Source organism: Bombus fervidus, chromosome 18, assembly GCF_041682495.2.
Source record: "Bombus fervidus isolate BK054 chromosome 18, iyBomFerv1, whole genome shotgun sequence".
NCBI lineage: Eukaryota > Metazoa > Arthropoda > Insecta > Hymenoptera > Apidae > Bombus > Bombus fervidus.
The window spans coordinates 4644084-4664482 of record NC_091534.1 but is presented as its reverse complement, the minus strand read 5'-3'; the positions used below and the strand labels follow the sequence as shown (position 1 = coordinate 4664482).

Sequence of the window (20399 nt, the reverse complement as noted above, 5' to 3'; positions counted from 1 at the left end):
CTCATGGCATTTTCGTTATTTATACAAGAATTCTCGTGATTTATTAATGAATCCTTAGCTTCTATCAAAGAATTCTTGTCATTCTTTAACTTATTCCCGTGATTCATCGATAGGTTGTTGTCATTCTTTATCATTTGTATAAAAATTTTCATCATTTATACAAACATTCTCGTTATTTATTATTGAATTCTCCCTATCGAGATACGAATTCTCGATATGTGTCCATGAATTAGCGAAACTTGAACATACATTCTCCTCTTCTGGCCGCTGATTATATTCCCCATTCAAGCATTGATACTCGTCGCATGAAAACCCACAGTTGCCATCCGAGCATGTATACTTCCTACTGGAATGCGTATGCTCGCCATTCAGACTAGAGTTCTCGCCGTTCATCTCGTCACTTGACCACGCTCTCACTTCAGTTGTCCACGAATTTTCGTGTGTTGTCAACGAATTCCCGATGTACGGTGGAATCCATTGAGCGACTTCCACGCTGGTTTCGTAGCGTTCTTGTTCTCTTATTACGATGTTCCACCGTTTTATTTCCTTTTGTTCTTCTGGAGCTAAATATGAATAAAGATTTTAGTCTTATTATTGTACATTATTTACGAACAGACATATAAAAGACGACGGTTTATTGATGAACAAAGACTTCAACGAAATTATTATAGGATAAGATATTAACGACGTGCATCATCGAATAGAAATAGAACAAAATGAGCGATATGAATTTCATGAATGGTTTATTGAAAGCCATTACTTTCTTGTTAGAGAATGATAAACTCGTAATTTGAACGAATCAAAACTACTGATGGTTTGAGTCAATATATTGTTAGCAACAAATTTACATATAAATACAGATATTCGTGAATAAACTGTGAATGTTTATGCATTTATTCTGCTTACATGCTTTTTTATTGCACGTATAAAAATAAAAATTCCTAAACATTGCATACTAGTCGTAATACTAACATACCTGCTACTGTGTTTTCTGTGCGAATTGAAGTATGTGCAGGAATATGTGCTCTTAGCTGCGATGAACCTGTTGGGACCACCACGTTATCCTCCACGGGTCTCGTGGTACCATCAGGATTTGGTGCGCGAGGCATAATCTCCGAAATGTCCGGCATGATTACTGCTTAATTATTAAAATCTGGATCGTACTCCGCCAGCAAGTCGACCACTAAGCGCGTTATATTAAATTAACTCCACACGTTAGTTTCGAAAACACGTCTACACTGGTGGCACGATCGCGCCCCCCCCCCAATTTCGCTTTCGTAGATTCAATGCTTGTTTAATTAACAATTAAAATTAACACTTAACACTGAGTTATCAATTAAAAAATCACTATTAATTTCCAAAAACTTTTGATTATTACAAGTGTCTACGAGTGCTCTCACAGAAGAGGGTGAGACTAGGCGACTCTTGACCGAAAATGTTTAACCAAATAACAAGTAAATGATGTCGAACTAGTAATAAATGTCATCCCCTACCATCGGTCGCTCTCAGGGTGGGAGTGACCCCGGATTACCGTAAGGGTAAAGTCCACTTATTCCATACTTCACCGTATTGTAAACTTTAGGTATGTTTTGTATAAATTACGGAACTCCGCATTAAGCAAAATCTTTAATTCTTATGGTTTATGAGCAATAACTCAATTCCTTGGAAATAATGTGTGTCCGAGCAAATACGATTGAACAGTTGCTGATTATATCGACCGAAGGATGGATTAGATTATATGGTGCGTTAAAGGGACCTAATAGTTTCATTGTATTATTTCCAGGTATACTCCAAGGCTTGTTTTAAATATGTATACTATATTTTAAATATGTATATATATATATATATATATATATATATATATATATATATATATATATATATATATATATATTATATACATATACATATATATACGTGTAGCTTACAATACTTGTTGTGTAGACAGGAATTGTTTGACTTCGTCGTGTCGGAAAGTACAGTAGTAGATTGATCGGAAGGTATGAAGAGACGATGTGTTGAGTACCTAGATCTTGACTGACCGAGAAGTGAAAGAACAGTAGACTTGACTGACCTAGAATTGAAAGAACAGTAACAGACCCGTCTCGTACTATTTAGGAGGAAAGCTCGGTGTGGGTGTGCCCTTTTTGAACTAAGAACGCGGATTCGTTGTTCACACTTTTCGGTAGAAAAGTGAGGATAACGATCCGCGATGCCCATTGATTATAGCCAATGTTAATAAATAAAATACGAGGAGAAAGTCTCCTGCAGATGTGGCTTATGAGTGTCTTTGTTCCTGGGAAAAACCAGCTATTTCGCTGGGTACATCCGCTTTCTCCGTAATTAGTAAGAGCGTGCAATAAGCCGAAGGACTGTTCAAAGGAACATCCATAAACCGAAAATACTTATATGAATAGAAGTTAAGCTACGAATATTCGGTTTATGGTGGTTCCTTGGGTTTATTGCGGGTAAGTGTAATGAGGGGTAGGCCTTGGTGGCCAGACCGTGAGGGACCTCGCACGGACCATCTCGCGCGACGTAACAATATGTATAACATTTTAGTATGGATATTGTTTATTTTCAAAAAATAAACATGGAATTTATTTTATGAAATTAAATTTTCAATTTCCAAATCTAAAGTTTTTACATATCCTCGAATGTGTGTAGCAAGCAGTCCATTAGAAATTATTGATACGGTGAGTTACACAGAATATTTAATAATTTCTATTCAATAGTCGTAAATAAAATCTATTCTTCTATTATATACAGTAACCTTTAAGTATAATATCAGGTAACGCATCACCAAAGGACAGAGGATTAAGTACATATTTTAAGGAAAAGGGTAATAATATCTCACAATTAGAATTTTCCGATAAATATGTAGATGGATTGACAAAAGATGTGAATACTGCTACAGCATTAAGAACGCAATTAACTAAAATTCATCAAATTCGTAATGTACAATTTCATGAAAATGTGAGAGCAAAATTAAACGACAAGGATGTGAAAGAAGATCAAAGTGGTACTAAGATAATAATATACCTTTACAAATATACCTAAAAATTGTAATTACTTGAATTATAAAACAAATTTCATACGTATTCAATGTTTCAATACTATGCAAAATTCATTTATACAATACGTGGAAAATAATTTTATCACAGATAATACATCAAGATACCCAAATTCTACTGTATCAAAGGAAAGAACAATTTTTAAGTACTTTAAAATTCGAAAGATGAATTCTTATGCTAAGACAAAAGTGGTATCTTTTTCAACATTTTCTTTGTAAGATATATTTTATCTTTCATTGTTTATGCTTCGCTTATAATCTTCTCTATTTAAAAATAGCTACCGCAAGAAAAAGATCAGAGACAAAAAACGTTTAACGCTAAAGGAGAAACTATCAAAAGCTAAATCCGATAAAGATAGCAGCTCATCTTTATCCAGTATACACATATTTATGTTTCTAAATTCTGTATGATTAAGTTAAAATTACATATAATTATTCTATAATTTATAAAATAGGATCAAAACAATATTGCGGAGACAATGGCAAAAATAAATCAGTTAGATCAAATGAAAAATAGTGAATCGAGTGATTGTCTAAATGTGCGTTCAATTCCGCATGATCCTAAAGCAAAAAAAAGAAAGTGTACTTAATAATAAAGTATTATCGCACATCAAGAATACAGCAATTTTACAGGCAATATGTAAATGTATGTAAATGTATCTTTATAAGTAAAAATAGAAATGTATCATATGTGTTCTTAAGTGTACTAAGTTAGTATAAGAAATAATACTAATATGCTATAACATTTTTCATAGCAGCAATGCAAAATGGTGTAACATCATCATTTAGAGAATTCAATAGTGCTGATGGACATGCTTCATATATAGTTTCAAACGTATCTTTATTTATTGCAGCTGCCAATCCAAAAACAAACATGCCTACAAACGAACAATAATAAAGAATTTACTGATATAACAACATTATATATTTTCACACAATACATTAATTGTTTACCTAAATCAGTTGATATATTATATATATATATATATATATATAACAAGATATAATAGGTAATATATAATATAACATAATGCTACAGCGTCTTACTATTCGCATCCCGAGAGAACTTTATCTCAAAATAAATTAATAAATTGTTAGAAACGGTTGAATTTTCCTGCAGAAAGCCTGTGTGAGATGTTTCACATATTGAAAAAATTGTGTACTTATTTGTAAAAATAATTTTATTATTTTATATACAGGCAATGATAATACAGGACGGTACATAAGGGGCGGTACGGTAAGGGGTGGAGCATCAGTGACATTTGATTGGTCGACAACTTGCGCACTCCGCACAGTGCCTCATAGTGTGATGAAGGAGTATTGTGGTAGGGATAATACTATAAAATAGGCACGTACTAGCAGCAAGGATTCAAAGTTTTAGGATTCAAAGTTCAGTATTACTGTAAGGGTGGAATAGTTTGTGTGGTTCGTTCGTACGACGTCGTCAATATCAGAAATGTTTCCGTTTTCGATGCCAACGTTTAATCTACTGTCGTGGGTTTCATCGAAGTTGCGTGGCATTCAAGAACAACATGATCTTCGTTTTGAAACAACGAGACTCTCGACTTTTCGAAATTGGCCTCTATCATGTTCCATTGACCCTGCCAGACTTGCAGCAGCAGGATTCTTTTATACAGGCATATCGACTACAGTCAAATGTTTTGTGTGTAAAGTGGAGATAAGTCAGTGGACAAAGTATAGTATTCCCGTGCTAATTCACAAGATGTATTGTCCAGAGTGCCCACTTGTCCGCCATGAACATCGCGGTAATGTGCCAATTAAATCACGTAGCTACTTGAGACCAAGAAGAGTTAGCAAACTAGCAAATTTGAAATATCTTACTTACGAATCGAGATTAAATACATTCGTAGCATGGCCTAATACATATATTAGAAGTGAAAAATTAGCCGATGCTGGCTTTTACTACAACGGAATAAATGATATGGTTATTTGTCACCACTGTGGAATTGCTATAGACAATTGGAGTCGAGGAGAAGATCCGTGCAATCGACATGCGACTTCGTCTCCAGGATGTTGTTATATAATCAAAGGACGGAGCTGTGAATGCATTAACAATGTAACAGGCCAAGATCTCCATGAAACTTTTGTAGAAGTAAGTAGAAAAACTTACACCCTGAACCATATGTATAATTGTAAAGATGTAGGAGGGATTCGGAAATACAAATAATTCACTTTATTCAGCACACAACAGTTAAACACATATCTTATACTCCGAAGACCTCGTAAACCTACTCGCATGCACGCTTGTTGTCAACTGACTATTCCAGATGCTTCTAAAGGACTGCCAATCGTCTGCCAATAATTAATAATTCCAATATATACTTATGTACATTATATTTATTACAGGCACCAATAGAAGCTACAGATGAGAATCATGAGGGATCCGACAGTGTAAATGAAACAAACGAGATGACTCTCGTTGAGAAAATTGGTAAGTAATAAAAATAAAAACACAGATAGATCATACATTCTTTAATTTGTATGAAATCCGTATACGTATAATAAATTTGTATTATATATTATATTTAAATATACTGTTTACTATTTTAGCTGCTCTGGAGAAGGAAAATCAGGAATTGGAGAATGCTCGATCGTGTAAAGTTTGCACGGAACGGGAAGCGACTATTACATTTTTACCTTGTGGACATCTGGCAACTTGCCGTTATTGCTCCGCTACTTTTATGAAATGCATAATTTGCCAAGGAAGAATTAAAGCTGCAGTTCGTATAGCTTTTGCTTAATACATGCACATCTATATATATATAAAATTATGTACATATATAAATTAGCATATTCATATCTCTTATATGAATACACTATAATGTTTAACAAATGACATACACACATTAAAATGTGTGATAATATGCAAATAGAAACATTATTATGTATAATTATGTATATAATTATGTATAAGTAATAAAAGGTAATAAATCTTTTTGTGTCGCTAATTTTTTATCTATGTTTTTTCGTCCTGTCGCGGGGAGACCCGGTCGCGTTGATGCGCGTTAACGGGAGTTTTAAATTCCCGTTACGATTGCACGAATCGACACCACGAGCAGGGCGATCCCCTTATTCCTAACGCCAACCTAACCCCAACTCAGAGCCAAAACAATACTCAACGACAAACTACACAATGACAAAGTCAGACAGACGCAACAAGGGACACCGACTCACCGACCATAAATTCGTCCACCTCATTATCCAACGATCTATTAATCACGGCACGCATCAACATATTAAACGACCGAGGTCAGCCAGTGCGCTGTCGAGCGTTGCTAGACACCGGCTCCAGCATGAATTTCATGACCGAGCGTCTCGCAAATTCTTTAAGAATTCCTCAACATAAATGTTCTGTCCCAATCGGAGCCCTGGATACCTTATCAATGACTTCAAATCGCTTTGTTACAGCCACAATCACATCTACTAACAAAAGCTACCAACGCACCCTAACGTTCCTTGTCATACCGACAATCTCGACATCCATCCCTCATCAACCCATAGATCGATCAACGATCCCGATACCTAAGACAATGGCGATGAAATGACTCGCCTCTCTCCATCACCAATTCCAACGAAACCGACAATTCGAAGCCGCATATCGAGCGGTCATTCGGGAGTATCTGGAATTGGGTCACATGACAAAAATCACATCACATCACCAATCAGGTGAGGAATACTATCTGCCACATCACGGCGTAATCAAGGAATTCAGTCAAACGACGAAGCTCCGAGTCGTGTTTGACGGATCGGCGCCGACCACCACCGGCGTTTCTTTAAACAAAACGACACTTCCCGAGCCCAAAAACACAACCGCAAATTCCTAAAACGACGAGAACCACAGCGATCGAAACTACATGGAGTTTCCGAACAGGACATAAACAACAAACTTGTCAAATCACTATAATTCAGTAATTTTGTTGGTAAAAATACCAACGGTCAAAGAAGAAATCGGCAGGTACGCAAAAAGAAAAAAAAAAAGAAACAAGGAAATAAGGACAACACAGTCAAATATGTTGGCTACTGACACGAGCGAAAAGAAAACATCCCACTGAACTTGCTAAAGAAATGAAATAAGCAAACTGGTAAATGGTATCCTGCTCGGGGTAGCCATCCACGTGTTATTTAGCAATTAAGCTAGAAAAATTTAGTAAATGTCCAGCTGGATAAATTGTAAAGTACAAATTAAATAATAATAAAATATCAAATGTCATAACACGGTCAAATTACGACTCTTGAACTTCGTAAGACGGAAGAGAACAGCTCCTGACCTGGTTCTTCGCATCTGTCCCGCTGTTGATCGCTCAAGATGGGGGTGAAGGATAACAGTTTGCTTCTTTTACCCAGTAGTTTATGACACTGTTGACTCTTGAAGTGTTTTCGGGCTTAGACTCTTAGGTCTCGCTCAGCAGTGTCATAAATCCTTACCTACTCAGTGGTCTTGAACAGTATATTTGCATTTTTTTAAATATTATAGAAGTTTCATTGTAGTATGTACGTATAAAACTTGTGTAAAAAGATGATACTCAATTTTTTAGTATTTTAACGTGTAAGAAGCAAAAAATGTCTTATTCGAAGAGTATTCAAACTAAGAGTATTTATTTAATGCATTTAGTACAAATTATTTTACTCCTATGGGAGAAAGAAAAAGTTTTAGTATTACGTTATTGATAAATATAAAAAACATACATAATCTTAACATTCTCGTAGAAACAATATCATTTCAAAAATCTATTCATCCTATCGTAGCGTGTATAAGAAATAATTCATTAATTTCCATTTCTATCTATCTCACAAATCTGAGCATCAAAAAAGAGCACTAAGTATAGCGGGAACACGCTGTATACTACCTGGTATTACTTCAAGTTCAAATATTTCCTTTTTCCTTAAATCGTTTAAAATATTGTATTTCATGGATTTATTTAGGGGCTTCGTAGAAGAAAAGCTTGGTTCAAAATTTGTTGAATCCAGATCTCCACCTTTTCATAAATCATTTGAAGAAACCAGTTCAATCACGCCTATATTTTTCATTCTCTCTCCAGGCGTTGATCCGTTGAAGGTAAGAAATTTATTCAATAGCTACAAACATTTTTTATGCATGACAGATCTGATAATTTTTTTTTTTATTTACATAATATCACATCGGCTTATTAGTTATTAACAACCATATAGTGTCGTGTTATCAATCGAGACAAAAATCCAGTGGTTTGTTTATAGTCTATTGGGATAGCTTCCAAAAGCTTATCAAGATTCGTCTGAATAAACTGTGTAAAAGTTTCCCAGCTTTAATGAAAGAAATATTTACCTCAGGAAAGAAAAAGAAAATTTCACTGAAGATTCATAAAAATCTTTTGTGTTCTGTTTTGTTAAGTACTTCCCGTCTCCAAGCTTCTGGGCTAAGTATCGTGCGGTCCCTCACAATCTGCTTATTAAAAGGCATCACTGCTTTCCCCACTCCGTAGCAAGATCCTTTAAACGAAATTTACTCTTTGTTCTTCTTCCCATTCGCGACCAGACGCGCGCAACAGCGAAGTTATGACATGATTCTGCGAGTACAAAGTATATGGAAGGCATACATATATCTATACGTGCTATGCACACGTACGAAATAGTCGTGCGCGACTGAACGACATTTTGCTGATAGAACATCAGGAGTCCTTATTGAAGATTTTTTATTTATTTATTTATTTATCTAATGTATAGCACTATTAACTTATAATAATAATAATATATACGTATAATATTGTATGCAATATATAACGCTATATAGGGTGAAACTGTAGAAACGGTATCTATCCTCGGATTTCTATGATTTTTGGATATGTTGCAGAAATATTTTAAACAACTTTTACCTATTTACTATATTGTGTATAAGGAGTGAACTTGTTTAATTTTCAATATATTGGTAAGAAACTACCGGCTCGATTATACTGTATTTCTGCTTATGTTGTTCATCTGTGACAGCGTATGCGTCGGTCTGGTTGCCAGTCGTCGGTCACTTATCTTCTGTGTATTAACAATTATTTAATTATTTAATATTTGAACCAATACATTGATGATATTCACTTTTAATTGAGCTATAAGTTACCAGTTATAACAGACTCTTGCAGCCTCGCATGTTTACGTTGTGCACGAAGCCTTTAAACCCGCCCTACCCTCGTTTTCAAAGAGAAGATAAGTGACCGGCAATCGGTAACCAAACTAACGCATATGCTGTCACAGTTGCACAACTGCAGACACAGAATTCATTGTAGCGATATCGGTAGTTTTTCGCGAATATCCCGGAAACTAAGCGAATTCACTTCTTATATAGGAAAAGCTTATTTGAAATATCGTTTTCTACAACATATTCGAAAACATAGAAATCGAAGAGTAGTTAACGTTTCTGCAATTCCACATACCACATCGTATTCTCTTCAACGTTATTCAATTTTTATGCTTAAGATTTTTCCATAAAGTAAATCGTTTTGTAATGATGTTTGAAATGATGAAGTTAGATGCTTCATTCTATTTAGCGTAGATTATCATATATTCAAAGGAATACCTTTCTGTTTGTTCTTTAATATGGCATTACTTAGTTTTTATCTAACTGGGAAATGTAAACATTTTCTAATGTAATTTCAACATGAGAGCCAATGGAACTTTAAGATCATATTCCAAAAAAACGATTCATTTGCGACCCATGGTTCCTTGCTGATATTACGTGATCCATTAGATATCCATTACACGATGCAATACAAAAAATTTGGCTTTGAAATTCTATTATACGGTATCTTTCTTTAATAAATCTCCACCGATCTGAAGGTGTAGGATCATCTACCAAAGTCATGAGATAGAACAACCAATAACCCTATAACCAAACTGTACAACATTTAATAATTTTTCTTTAATGCAATATAATTGTAATACCTTCATACCCTTCTCATTTCCTATACTCTGTTGCTTTTGACGACATATCTTTTGTTTAGCAGTTTATAACCTTAATCGACGATAATTAAAATTAAGAATTATCGATATCTAATGAATTATACAAAAACATGTTTCGAAAATCAACGTAATCACATGGAATATGTATTTACAATAACGACAACGATAAAAATTCAGGACGTCGAAAAACTGGGAATGCAATTGGGTTTCACTTTTGGAGGAAGAAATTTTCATAATGTGTCACTGGGTCAAGGTCAAGAACCCATAGCGGAAGAAGCCATAGAACTTTCGGCGAACGAAGGCCACTGGGTAATTTTGCAAAATGTCCATTTGGTGAGGAAATGGTTGCCTACATTAGAAAAAAAAATGGAACAATGCTCGGAGAATCCACATGATGATTATCAATTGTTCATTAGTGCGGAACCCAGTCCTGATCCTCATGAATCAATAATACCTCAGGTAATAAACAATTGTGTAATTTGAAAAAGGAAAAGAAAATATGCAGGTTTAATAAAGCTAACATGTACTAATTATATTCCTTAACCCTCCGTCGGTAATATGGTATTTCACTAATGTCGGAATTTCACTAACGCGGTCGGCATTACATATTTTTCAGTAACTGGCCTAATTTCTTACTGTTTTTTGCTTTAAGAAAATCTAAGAAATTTCTGAGGTATCTATTATTGTCCCTAATTTATTATATAAGTGATACTTTAGCCAATAAGTAGATAATATCGATAAAAAGCAATAATTACTAAATGAAAGGTTCTTTACATTGACACAGGGTATACTAGAATCAGCCATAAAGATCACTAACGAACCAATACAACGAATACAAGCAAACATCCACAAAGCGTTGGATAACTTTACGTAGGAAACTTTGGAGTCCTGCAGCAAGGAAACCGAATTCAAAGCAATATTATTTGCACTTTGTTATTACCACGCTGTACTTGCAGAACGTCGAAAATTTGGGGCGCAAGGATGGAATAGGGTAAGTGTTACGACCGTTCGCGGAGAGACGCGGTCGCGAGGAAAACGTGTCAGCGAGAGGCGTAAATTCTCGCTACGATTCAGCTAATCGACGCCGCGAAATAGTCGTTCCCCGTGTTTCGATTAGGATAACAGGGGTGGTTAATTGAAATTAACACTGTGTTAACAGGTTAATATAACATATATTTTTAACAATAAGTTAAATTATAATAGAAGCGCCACAAATTGTTTCGTGATAGATACAGTTAATGTTTATAGCAAATAGATTCGATTTTTTATGTATGCGGTGTGAATTTTATAATGAGACTGTTCGGATGCGACTGTGCGGTTACAGTTGTCGAAAGAGACTGATCGGTTAGAGTGTTCGATTGAGACTGACTTCCTTAGACCGATTCTTTGTCTTTCGGGGAGACGACCCCCCATATGCTCGGATCACGCCATCGCACGCGCCGATGATCATGTCACGTAAAATAATAAAAAAACACAAAAAATAATAAAAAAACATAAAAAAGACAGAATTTATTTCGTCACACTTGATTTACACTTGACTTCCGAACTCTAGGAGCGACTTTTTAAGACTGAAGCTCTTACAATTCCGCCTTTAAAAACTGATTTGTTTCTTTCTTTGTCATCCCTCAATATCCCCACTATCCACGCGTTTGTTAGCCGTTCTCGAATATTCGGCAAAAGGACCGTTGGGATATTGAAGGTTCATTGAGCACTTCGCCTCGCCGACATACACTGTCGCCGAGTGCGGCCGCATCTTTATTTCTATCATCAGCGGTTCCGAAGCGCGGCCCGGTCTTTGATGTAGATCGAGGTGTAGTTGATGTTACAATCACGTAGGCCGACTTCTTCGTTAGAAAATAACGGTCCGAGATCGACGGTTCCAGAACTCGTTATTTGGTGACAAATATGCGCTCATCGATACAATGTATATTTTTCGTCGGGCAGATAAGAGGATGTATCTGCGACGCTGGAGGACCGCGAGCGACGGTTGGAAATACGATCTCTGCAGAGCCTCGTGGCGTAACAGTAAGTGACTTTAAATCTTAATGGATCATAACGTTAAATTAGAAATTATGGATCGAAGATTTGTAAAGGTTGAAACAATGAGAGAAGCAAAAAACAATGTTTGCGATATCTTGTGTAATGTAATAACTTATAATTATTAAAAAATCTTAAAGAGTATTAATTTTAAGACATATTTGGAATATATCTCGCAAGTGTGGCATAATTTAAAACGTACTATAACTGTCTTCCTTGTAACCTGCAATTAAATTAAGAAAAGCTACTAATAAGGTTATGCATTACTTTTTACTAGCGATAATATTAGCAAAGTTCGTAAATTGTATTCTTCAATAATTGTATGTTAAGTCAATATATGTTTTAATAATAAATTATTAAATAATTTAAAACGTAACTAAGTACAAATATCAATTAAACAAATTTCTTTGTTAATATGTTAATCGTTGTTAAAAAGGCAAATTTACATATATATGTCGGGTTATTATTAAGATTAGGGTTAGGGGCGTGTAATGAGTCTTCACCGCAATTATTCATCGTTGTCACACAATCGATGTAACGTTTATTAACACAAATATGGATGTTACACGATTGGCGAGTGGCCGCGATAAGTAAACACTAATAGAAATGGCCGTAGGTTCGATAACGAATCCGCGATCAACGGGATAACAAATATACTTTCTTCCGAAGTCTAAGTCGGACTCTTTGTTAAAGACGTGAAATATTCACTGATCGTAAAGACGTTGTTTTTTTCGCTGATGAGATTGCACGAGAATGTGTCTCTCCGTCACAGTGATACTCCAGAGGAAAACTATGATGGGGTGTGTCTCAGAGTACGAGATGATCGGATTCGTCGAGGACAATCCTCGTTCAGAAAGTGAAGGAAATGGACGTTGCTGTTAATTGATCGATTTCTATATCGGTGTTAAGAGAAAGATGCTAGCCGCCCTTGAGAGAAAGTTGCTAGCGGGAAGCGTCATTCGTGAGAAAAGCAGATTTCCCGTATCTTCTCGTAGTGGGTGGTGGATTTAAGGACTGTTAGAGTAAAGACTGTTTGTCCGCTTGAAGGACCTTAGTTAACTAAATCCTAAGATTTATAACGGGCCCTCAGACTAGCTGAACATGTCCTGTGGAGATGCATCGACATTTGGTAATCATCGAGCCCGAAGAATAGGGTCTGTGTGTGGCGAGCCCCGGGGCAAAGACCATTGGAATGTTTACTGTCAAGTGTCCTTATAACTATTTCTTTTTAAGGAGAGCTATACGATTATTCTATACCTGTATTAGGTAAAACGTTCATCCGGAGACTGCGGTTACGTTCGGCGACTATTTGTCTCCTCGAACCCAAGTTCATTATCCCAAATCTCGGACAATTATAACCGGGTTAACTTAAAGATTAAAGTATTGGGGATTTTCCAAAGAATTCTAGAGGGAAGGCCCGGTGTCTTTTCATCTTCGACATATATATGTATAAATGTGTATATACAAATAGATATCTTAACTGTATTTTTAAATATTCTTAATATTTTATTTCAAGTACGTTTATTTAAATAAACTCACTAGTTTTCATCATTAACAAAATTCAGTTACAATTTGTATAAATCTTATTCCAGAGAGTAATAATAGATTTTTCACTAAAACTTTACAGATCAGCACCAAGAGAAGGCGCATATATAAACGGATTGTACATGGAAGGTGCACGATGGGACGTTCAAGCAGGATGTATCATGGACTCGCGATTTAAAGAACCAATAATGTATATTAGGGCGATTAAACAGGACAAACAAGATTTAAAGAATATGTATGAATGCCCTGTATATAAAACACGATCGCGAAGTCCTACTTACGTGTGGACGTTCAATTTAAGAACTAAGGAGAGAGCTAGTAAGTGGATTCTTGGTGGAGTGGCAAGTCTATTACAAATCTAATTTTATAAATTAAATTATGGACTAAATATGCAATTAAAATAAAGATTTTCGAAATTGACAAAGAGTGTTGATATCATTTTTCAAAACACAATATTATTTTATGCAAGATAATATTTATGTAAAAGAAGAAGTACAGCGCTTCTCTACGCACGACTACAGTTTATTTCTCTATTTTAGATTCCTTTACAACTTACAAAAACGTTAATTCGTACACATATTTTGTAACAAAAGGATTCTATGAACGCGAATTTGAAGTTTTAAATTAAAAAGGAGGAATTATTACAATTTTATAAAAAAGAGTTGTATATTTGCAATATTAGAAACACTTTGCACGCGTAAAAAATTGTTGATACCAGTCCTTATCTTTTTTTGAACCCAAATTTTTTCCTTTCATAAAATAGATCAGTCTTTGAACACCCAATATTTACAATCTTTGGACAACCATCACGCTGCAACAAACCAAATTTAAAATCTTAATCTATTACTACACATTATAAGTCATATATATATAAATGTCAGTATATTCTGTCTTCCTTAATATGCTATAACTGTCCATAACTTTTGCTTTTATTTAGATATATTTTCATATATTTTTTATGAAAATACTTGTCTAAATAAATTAAAATGTAGCACTCTATGTTGTAGTTTTATTACTGGAGTACATTATACTTGGTATAGTAGTGCTGCACAATCTCTATTCGATTGACATTGTCAAAGAAAAAGAATTGATAACATGTTTTAAACAAGATTTATATGTAAATCCAGCATAATATTTACAATGGAAGTTGTGAATTAAAGTATTTATTAAATACATAAACAAGAAAATCATGTAAATATTTCTCCCTTTCTCTCTCTATCTCTTCCTTTCTTACTATCCCCCTCTTCTTGCTAAAGAATATGAATGTTAAATTATAATGTATCATAAATGTCTGTATATTAATGTATAATTTATAGGTAATTAAAAAAAAAGATAAAAATTCTGGCTACAAAGATATTGGGTTTATGCTGGGGTATAAAATATTAACAAATTGCTTTTATTACAAATTTTATAAATTACAAACTATGAGAAATGAACTATACATTTATTATAATTATATCAATCAGATCGATCAATTTTTAAATTTTCCCTTTCTCTAAATCTTTTACTATTCGACTTTTCTTATAGATATATATATATAAAATTAAGTAAGATCGTGAACCAGCTTTGAAGTATGACATGAAATGAAAAATAACAAAGATATAAATCACAATAGTTAACAATCTGACAATTTGACCCTTTGCGGACTACTGCTGCATGTATGCGTTCTGCGTAAACCATCAATTTGGCCATGGAACTGGTATATGCGTTTGGCGAAAACAACTGATAGAGCCGAACGACTCATATATGTGTCCCATGTAAATGCGTCGATATGAGAGAAAAACACGTACACATTCGGTAAAAACAACTGATAAAATCAAAACATGTTAATCAACAGGTTTTTGGAGTTTGGTATTTATTGATTCACTCAGATTAGTTTTGTATACTCTGTGTTTCACCACCAAGTACAAACATGGAACACACCGGACACACTAAGGTAATTAACACGTGACCGACGCCTAGACAAAAGAATGTCGCTAGAAGTCGTACCAACTTAGCATGTAGGAACTAGTGATCATACCAACCTACTATTTCCTCAACAAAAGACACATATGTGTGTTATTTTATTTATCCTGTGGAGAATATGTGCATGTACATATGTCTAGAAATTGATTTCTATGAACGAAAAGCGCGTCCAAGCAGAAATGTGCGCTGGCAATTTTAAATGACTATCGCGGCAGCAGCTCGGTTCCACGATACGGTACGGTTGACTTCGAACCGTCCCGTCCGCAAAGGGTTAATAAATCAAATTTCATAATTTTATATTGAAAAGTAAAGAACGTAATATTTTAAGAACACATATTAAATTAGTTTTTAAAAAACTTACATCTTTCTCTTGGATTGTACATTCCATGCAATAATAGGCATCAGACACACCAGGTCCACCACAAATAACACATCTCCCTTGATAAGGTCCATAATTGCATTCATCACAAACCCGAAACAAAGTACAAGGCCTTACATAAGAATCACAAATTACACATTTACCTTCACAGTTCTCGCATAACCTTCCTACTGCTGAAAATAAAAAATTCGGTTTTTATCATAAAAAGTTCAATAATGGACTATTTTAATTATATATGTATACACGATGTTATTATTATCATATAACAATTGTACGATATTGATAATATTTTTATATATAAATCTATTTATCCAATAATTATAATTTTACTTCTTCATTTTATAAATTTCTGGGTAAATAGAGTACAATGTAAATAAAAGATTAATTTGGTAGAAGTTAAAGTAAAAAATTGTATATAGATACATATACCTATACAAGAATTTTGACACATATACTATTAATACATATATGTATTGAAAAATTACTGTTATATAATCAACAATGAAGGTACAAACGAGATGTAATTTTTTATTAAGGAAGTTTCTTGTTTGTTTATGTAACAATATCACTATATATATTTCTGATGAAAATATATTATAGTTAAAATTTGTAATAATCAAATATTTATTTCAATGTAACGGTAATAAAATAATTTGTTTTATCTTTCAGTAAGAATTTCATAAAAAAATAGTATTCTTAAAACTAATAAAGCAAACTTAACCTCAAATTCAAAACTGCAATTTAACCTAGTAGGAGTATAAATCTTACCAACTCCCGGTTGTTTTCTACAGAAAATTAAATCTGGATTATGTTTTGCCATATCACAGAATTTGCAAAATTCTTTTAACGTATACGAAATACGAAATTATTGCATGAATCTTTTCTAACATACGTCACATATACATTTGAAAATTCTCAACATTGTTTACATTTTATAGTGCCTTTTAAATCGGCGACGGTTTGTACAATTCAGCATATATGCGAATAACTGTTTGGGAATGGTATTCAAAATATACAATATTTATTACACAACATTATGTTTCTCCTTGATGATTCTCCTACTTGAAGATTATTTTTCTTCGAGCTTTCAATGTTTTGAACATTGTTTAGTAAGCAGGATTTTTTAAAATGGGATTATATATTTTTTTGTATTCTCATCAATGCGTTCTTTCATTATTTCAGTAATGAACATGGATCAGAAAACAACTGGCATAAGAATATTTCAATTGTAATTTCGTACGACTTACTGTATATGTGTTATTGTTATTGTTATCATCGTTCATATCGTCGGATGTAATCAAAAAGATTTTTGCCATTGGTAATGATTATTGGTAATCAAAATAAGATTTCCGTCGTCTAGAATGGTTATCGATAACCGAAAAAGAATTCCTGTCATCAATATTGGTTATTCGTAACCAAAATCATTTTAGCAACGATTAATTCTTATATCACAATTTTTAAAAGCTGGCCTCTAATGGCTAACATCTCTGGTTTTCTTAGAATGAACAACCATGGAAGAAAAAGGTGAATCTTCCTGTTGAACCAATTAGTTTTGTCCTTACACAATTCTTTCATTTGGTTAGTTGAATTAACATATTAACATATTCAAAGTAAACGAAGCACTTATTACTTATTCGTTCCTTAGAAACACATGTTAAAGAGATCAATCAATTGAGATCTACCATTAGATTATTAAAAATTGATTGTTAAGGAAGCCGAATTTATTTTTTAGGATTACGTTATCTTTGTGCAAAAGGAGACTAGGGGGTTATTTATGACTATTTCGAATGTTTTGCTTATGTTGGGTAGGATATTTATATATAGATTTGAGGGTGAGAAGCGATCTTTATTTTTTTTTCTTTTGTGATGGCTCTTAAAATTATTAAACAGCACTGTATAATATCATTTTATTCTGTTCGGTAAGCGTTTGAGCGAAATGTTCGGGATGTCGTAGAAACCGGATGATTTTTTATCGTTTAATTTAGAGAAAATGATTTCTAGTTGGCTATAATTGGTAAAGTAATTTATTTAGTTTACTGTCTGGTTGTTTTGGGTTGTCCAAGGTTACACGTTTCATTAGAGAATATGAAGATTGTCTTATTTAGCGATATGTCTCGCTCTATTTTATTTTTCAGTTTATTTGTTTCAGAGATAATAATTCTGTTTAATTATCCTCGACCCATGTGATCGTTGTGTGTGTGTGTGTTTTGGAAAAGTGAGTGCCGATAATGTATAGCTTTTCCGTTGTTTTACATGTTATGAAATATCTAGACCCAATGTTTTTATTGATGTTCTGCAACGCTTTACCTGCATCTTGGTGGAGGGGAGCTTTCTCTGGAGGCAGTTTGAAGGAAGCGATAGAGTTAGGTTCACTTAACTTAAAAATTTGATTTGTCAGTGGGAACATGCCAGCTGAGTCTTTTTAGACATATTTTTTTATTTTGTTTACCCATTTTCTCTTTTATCGTAAGAATAGTTATATTTTGGATTGTTTATTTGGGATAATATGTAGCTTTTATCTCGTTGTTGCTCGTTGTAGCTCGCTTTCGCAGTCAAGGCGCTATTTTAGAATGGTACTTCAATAGCTAAAACGATTCCCTTCAACGTTCGTAGCAGTATTTTTAATTTCTTAAGCTATGAATTTCTTGTAAGGATAATTGACGGATTTTAACGGTCCGAGCGGTCGAGTGCCGCCCTTACCCAATATCATCGAAGCCTCGCATTCATCCACGTATCGTTCATGCTCTTCCCGCGAAGGACCCCCCACTTGGGGCGTATTCACGCAGTAAGCGCCATCTTGCGGACGAATATACCATTTGACGATTTTCTTGTAAACCAATCAGCGTGCGTATTTCTTGCCCTCCTTTTTGAGCCTTCTAGTCTAACACGATGCTTGTTGAGCTCGCTCGAGTATAACAACGGTATCGGTAATCTCGTTCGAGCAGTTCAATCGTGAACATCGATCAGAGGGTCAGCTTCCGCGCCTTCGAACCGCTAAACGTGGAGTATCGAACCGTTTCAATCTCTCAGCGCTCGTGCAAGCGAAATCATTCTATCAGGCGTAACGATCAGTGGACTGTCCTATGCGAAATCTTCAGTTGGGAACAGCATCTCCAAGCAAGGTACGCATCATTTTAATGATTAACGATTAGTAAACCGTCTCGTGCAAGTCTTTTAAATGCGAGCGGCATCGACACGTGTTCGCGGACGAGTATATCGTTAATCATTCGTATCGTCTTACGATAATTTAATCGCATTCGTTCAGCCGTACATCGCGTCGCGGCATTCGCTTCAGTTGCTTCGTATCGCATAATCGTCCGCAGTAAGCATTCGTAAATTTCGTCTTAATCGTTGAAGACAATTCGAGACTTTCTCAGCGTTCGTTCTTCGATATTTTGTTTTCGAGTTTTAACTTTGTCAATTTTTCTTCGCGCATTGAGTCATTACTCTCCCTCGTAAATCTGTTATTCAAGATTAATTCGACGGGAAACAAGTTACAGAACGCGGTATCGTCGATATCGGACATACGCGTATTTTAGACGTATCGTTATTTCTTTAACCGTTTGAGTACCAAGCAGCGTGATCGCGCTGTTTAAATTTTGTGTCGAAAAGTCCTAGTAAATTTAAACGCTACGGACGATTGACCGTATTTTGTATGTTATTGCTATCTTAATAATTTTTACTGAACAAAACTTGAAATATTTATAAACTAATAGTACGCACATATAAAAATATAGATTTATTTAATAAAAATAACAGATATGACGAGCGCTATTGTGCCGCTTGTTTCTCTTCGCAATCGATTAAGAGGCTATCGCGCCGTTCAGGACTTTTCAAAGAACCCTGGGTCTCAAACGGTTAAATTATGTTAATATTATCAGCAAATAGTTATTTTTCTATTTACTCTATATGATTTTTGAAACATTAAAAGATTGTTATTACTCGACTACTTCTATATTGATTACGATACTTTTTTAATTACGGTGAAACTTGTCACAACTTGTGTGAGAGTGTAAAATTGATTCGAACTAATAGTTTACAGGAACTGATGAAACCGGTGAGTTAGATATTTATATAATTAAAAATTATTCTATTTTTTAATTTTCTGTGTGAATATCTTAACTGTGCTTGAGCGGTGCTGGATCAAATTTATAGGAAAAATATTTTAAATACCATTTTAAGTAGTTGTTGGTCTACAGTACGAATACAATATTTCAAATATGTAGTACAAAAATAAACTATCTTTATTTTCACAATGTGGTATATTAAATAACGTATTTTATCTTTGTATTGTAAACAGTGCTTAAAATGTTTCTTAACAATGAAAATAGATTAAGCAGAATGTTAATATCAGGATGCAAGAATCCAGAATGTGTACAAATTAAGTTCCTGTTCTTTTTAATCCTGCTGCGGTATTCGGTTCTCTTTGTTCTTACTGCTCTCCTTCCTTTCTCT

At 34.3% G+C, this 20399-nt stretch overlaps 3 protein-coding genes across 4 annotated transcripts in view; 1 reads left to right on the top strand and 2 right to left on the bottom strand.

The window, feature by feature from the left end:
* The window catches only part of LOC139996450 (fatty acyl-CoA reductase 1-like), a 294969-nt gene that overhangs the window by 125310 nt on the left and 149260 nt on the right, over window positions 1–20399 (bottom strand). The gene's annotated exons all lie outside the window — the stretch shown is intronic.
* LOC141445947 (dynein axonemal heavy chain 9-like) lies at window positions 7940–13962 on the top strand. The gene is made up of 4 exons (XM_074112175.1): window positions 7940–8150; window positions 10196–10477; window positions 10893–11009; window positions 13648–13962. The coding sequence occupies exons 1-4, from the start codon at window positions 8004–8006 to the stop codon at window positions 13960–13962; spliced, it is 861 nt and encodes a 286-aa protein (XP_073968276.1). The 5' UTR covers window positions 7940–8003.
* On the bottom strand, window positions 14102–16816 carry LOC139996518 (PHD finger-like domain-containing protein 5A). The gene is made up of 3 exons (XM_072020877.1): window positions 16713–16816; window positions 15927–16117; window positions 14102–14411 (listed from the first exon to the last, which is right to left on the bottom strand). The coding sequence occupies exons 1-3, from the start codon at window positions 16762–16764 to the stop codon at window positions 14322–14324; spliced, it is 333 nt and encodes a 110-aa protein (XP_071876978.1). The 5' UTR covers window positions 16765–16816; the 3' UTR covers window positions 14102–14321.

Coding starts and splice junctions, on each gene's coding strand:
- LOC141445947 (XM_074112175.1), top strand. CDS start 8,004: ATGGATTTATTTAGGGGCTTCGTAGAAGAAAAGCTTGGTTCAAAATTT. Junction 8,151..10,195: donor CAGGCGTTGATCCGTTGAAG/GTAAGAAATTTA, acceptor ATAAAAATTCAG/GACGTCGAAAAACTGGGAAT. Junction 10,478..10,892: donor ATGAATCAATAATACCTCAG/GTAATAAACAAT, acceptor AACTTTACGTAG/GAAACTTTGGAGTCCTGCAG.
- LOC139996518 (XM_072020877.1), bottom strand. CDS start 16,764: ATGGCAAAACATAATCCAGATTTAATTTTCTGTAGAAAACAACCGGGA. Junction 16,118..16,712: donor TAGAAAACAACCGGGAGTTG/GTAAGATTTATA, acceptor TTTTATTTTCAG/CAGTAGGAAGGTTATGCGAG. Junction 14,412..15,926: donor GTACAATCCAAGAGAAAGAT/GTAAGTTTTTTA, acceptor GGTTTGTTGCAG/CGTGATGGTTGTCCAAAGAT.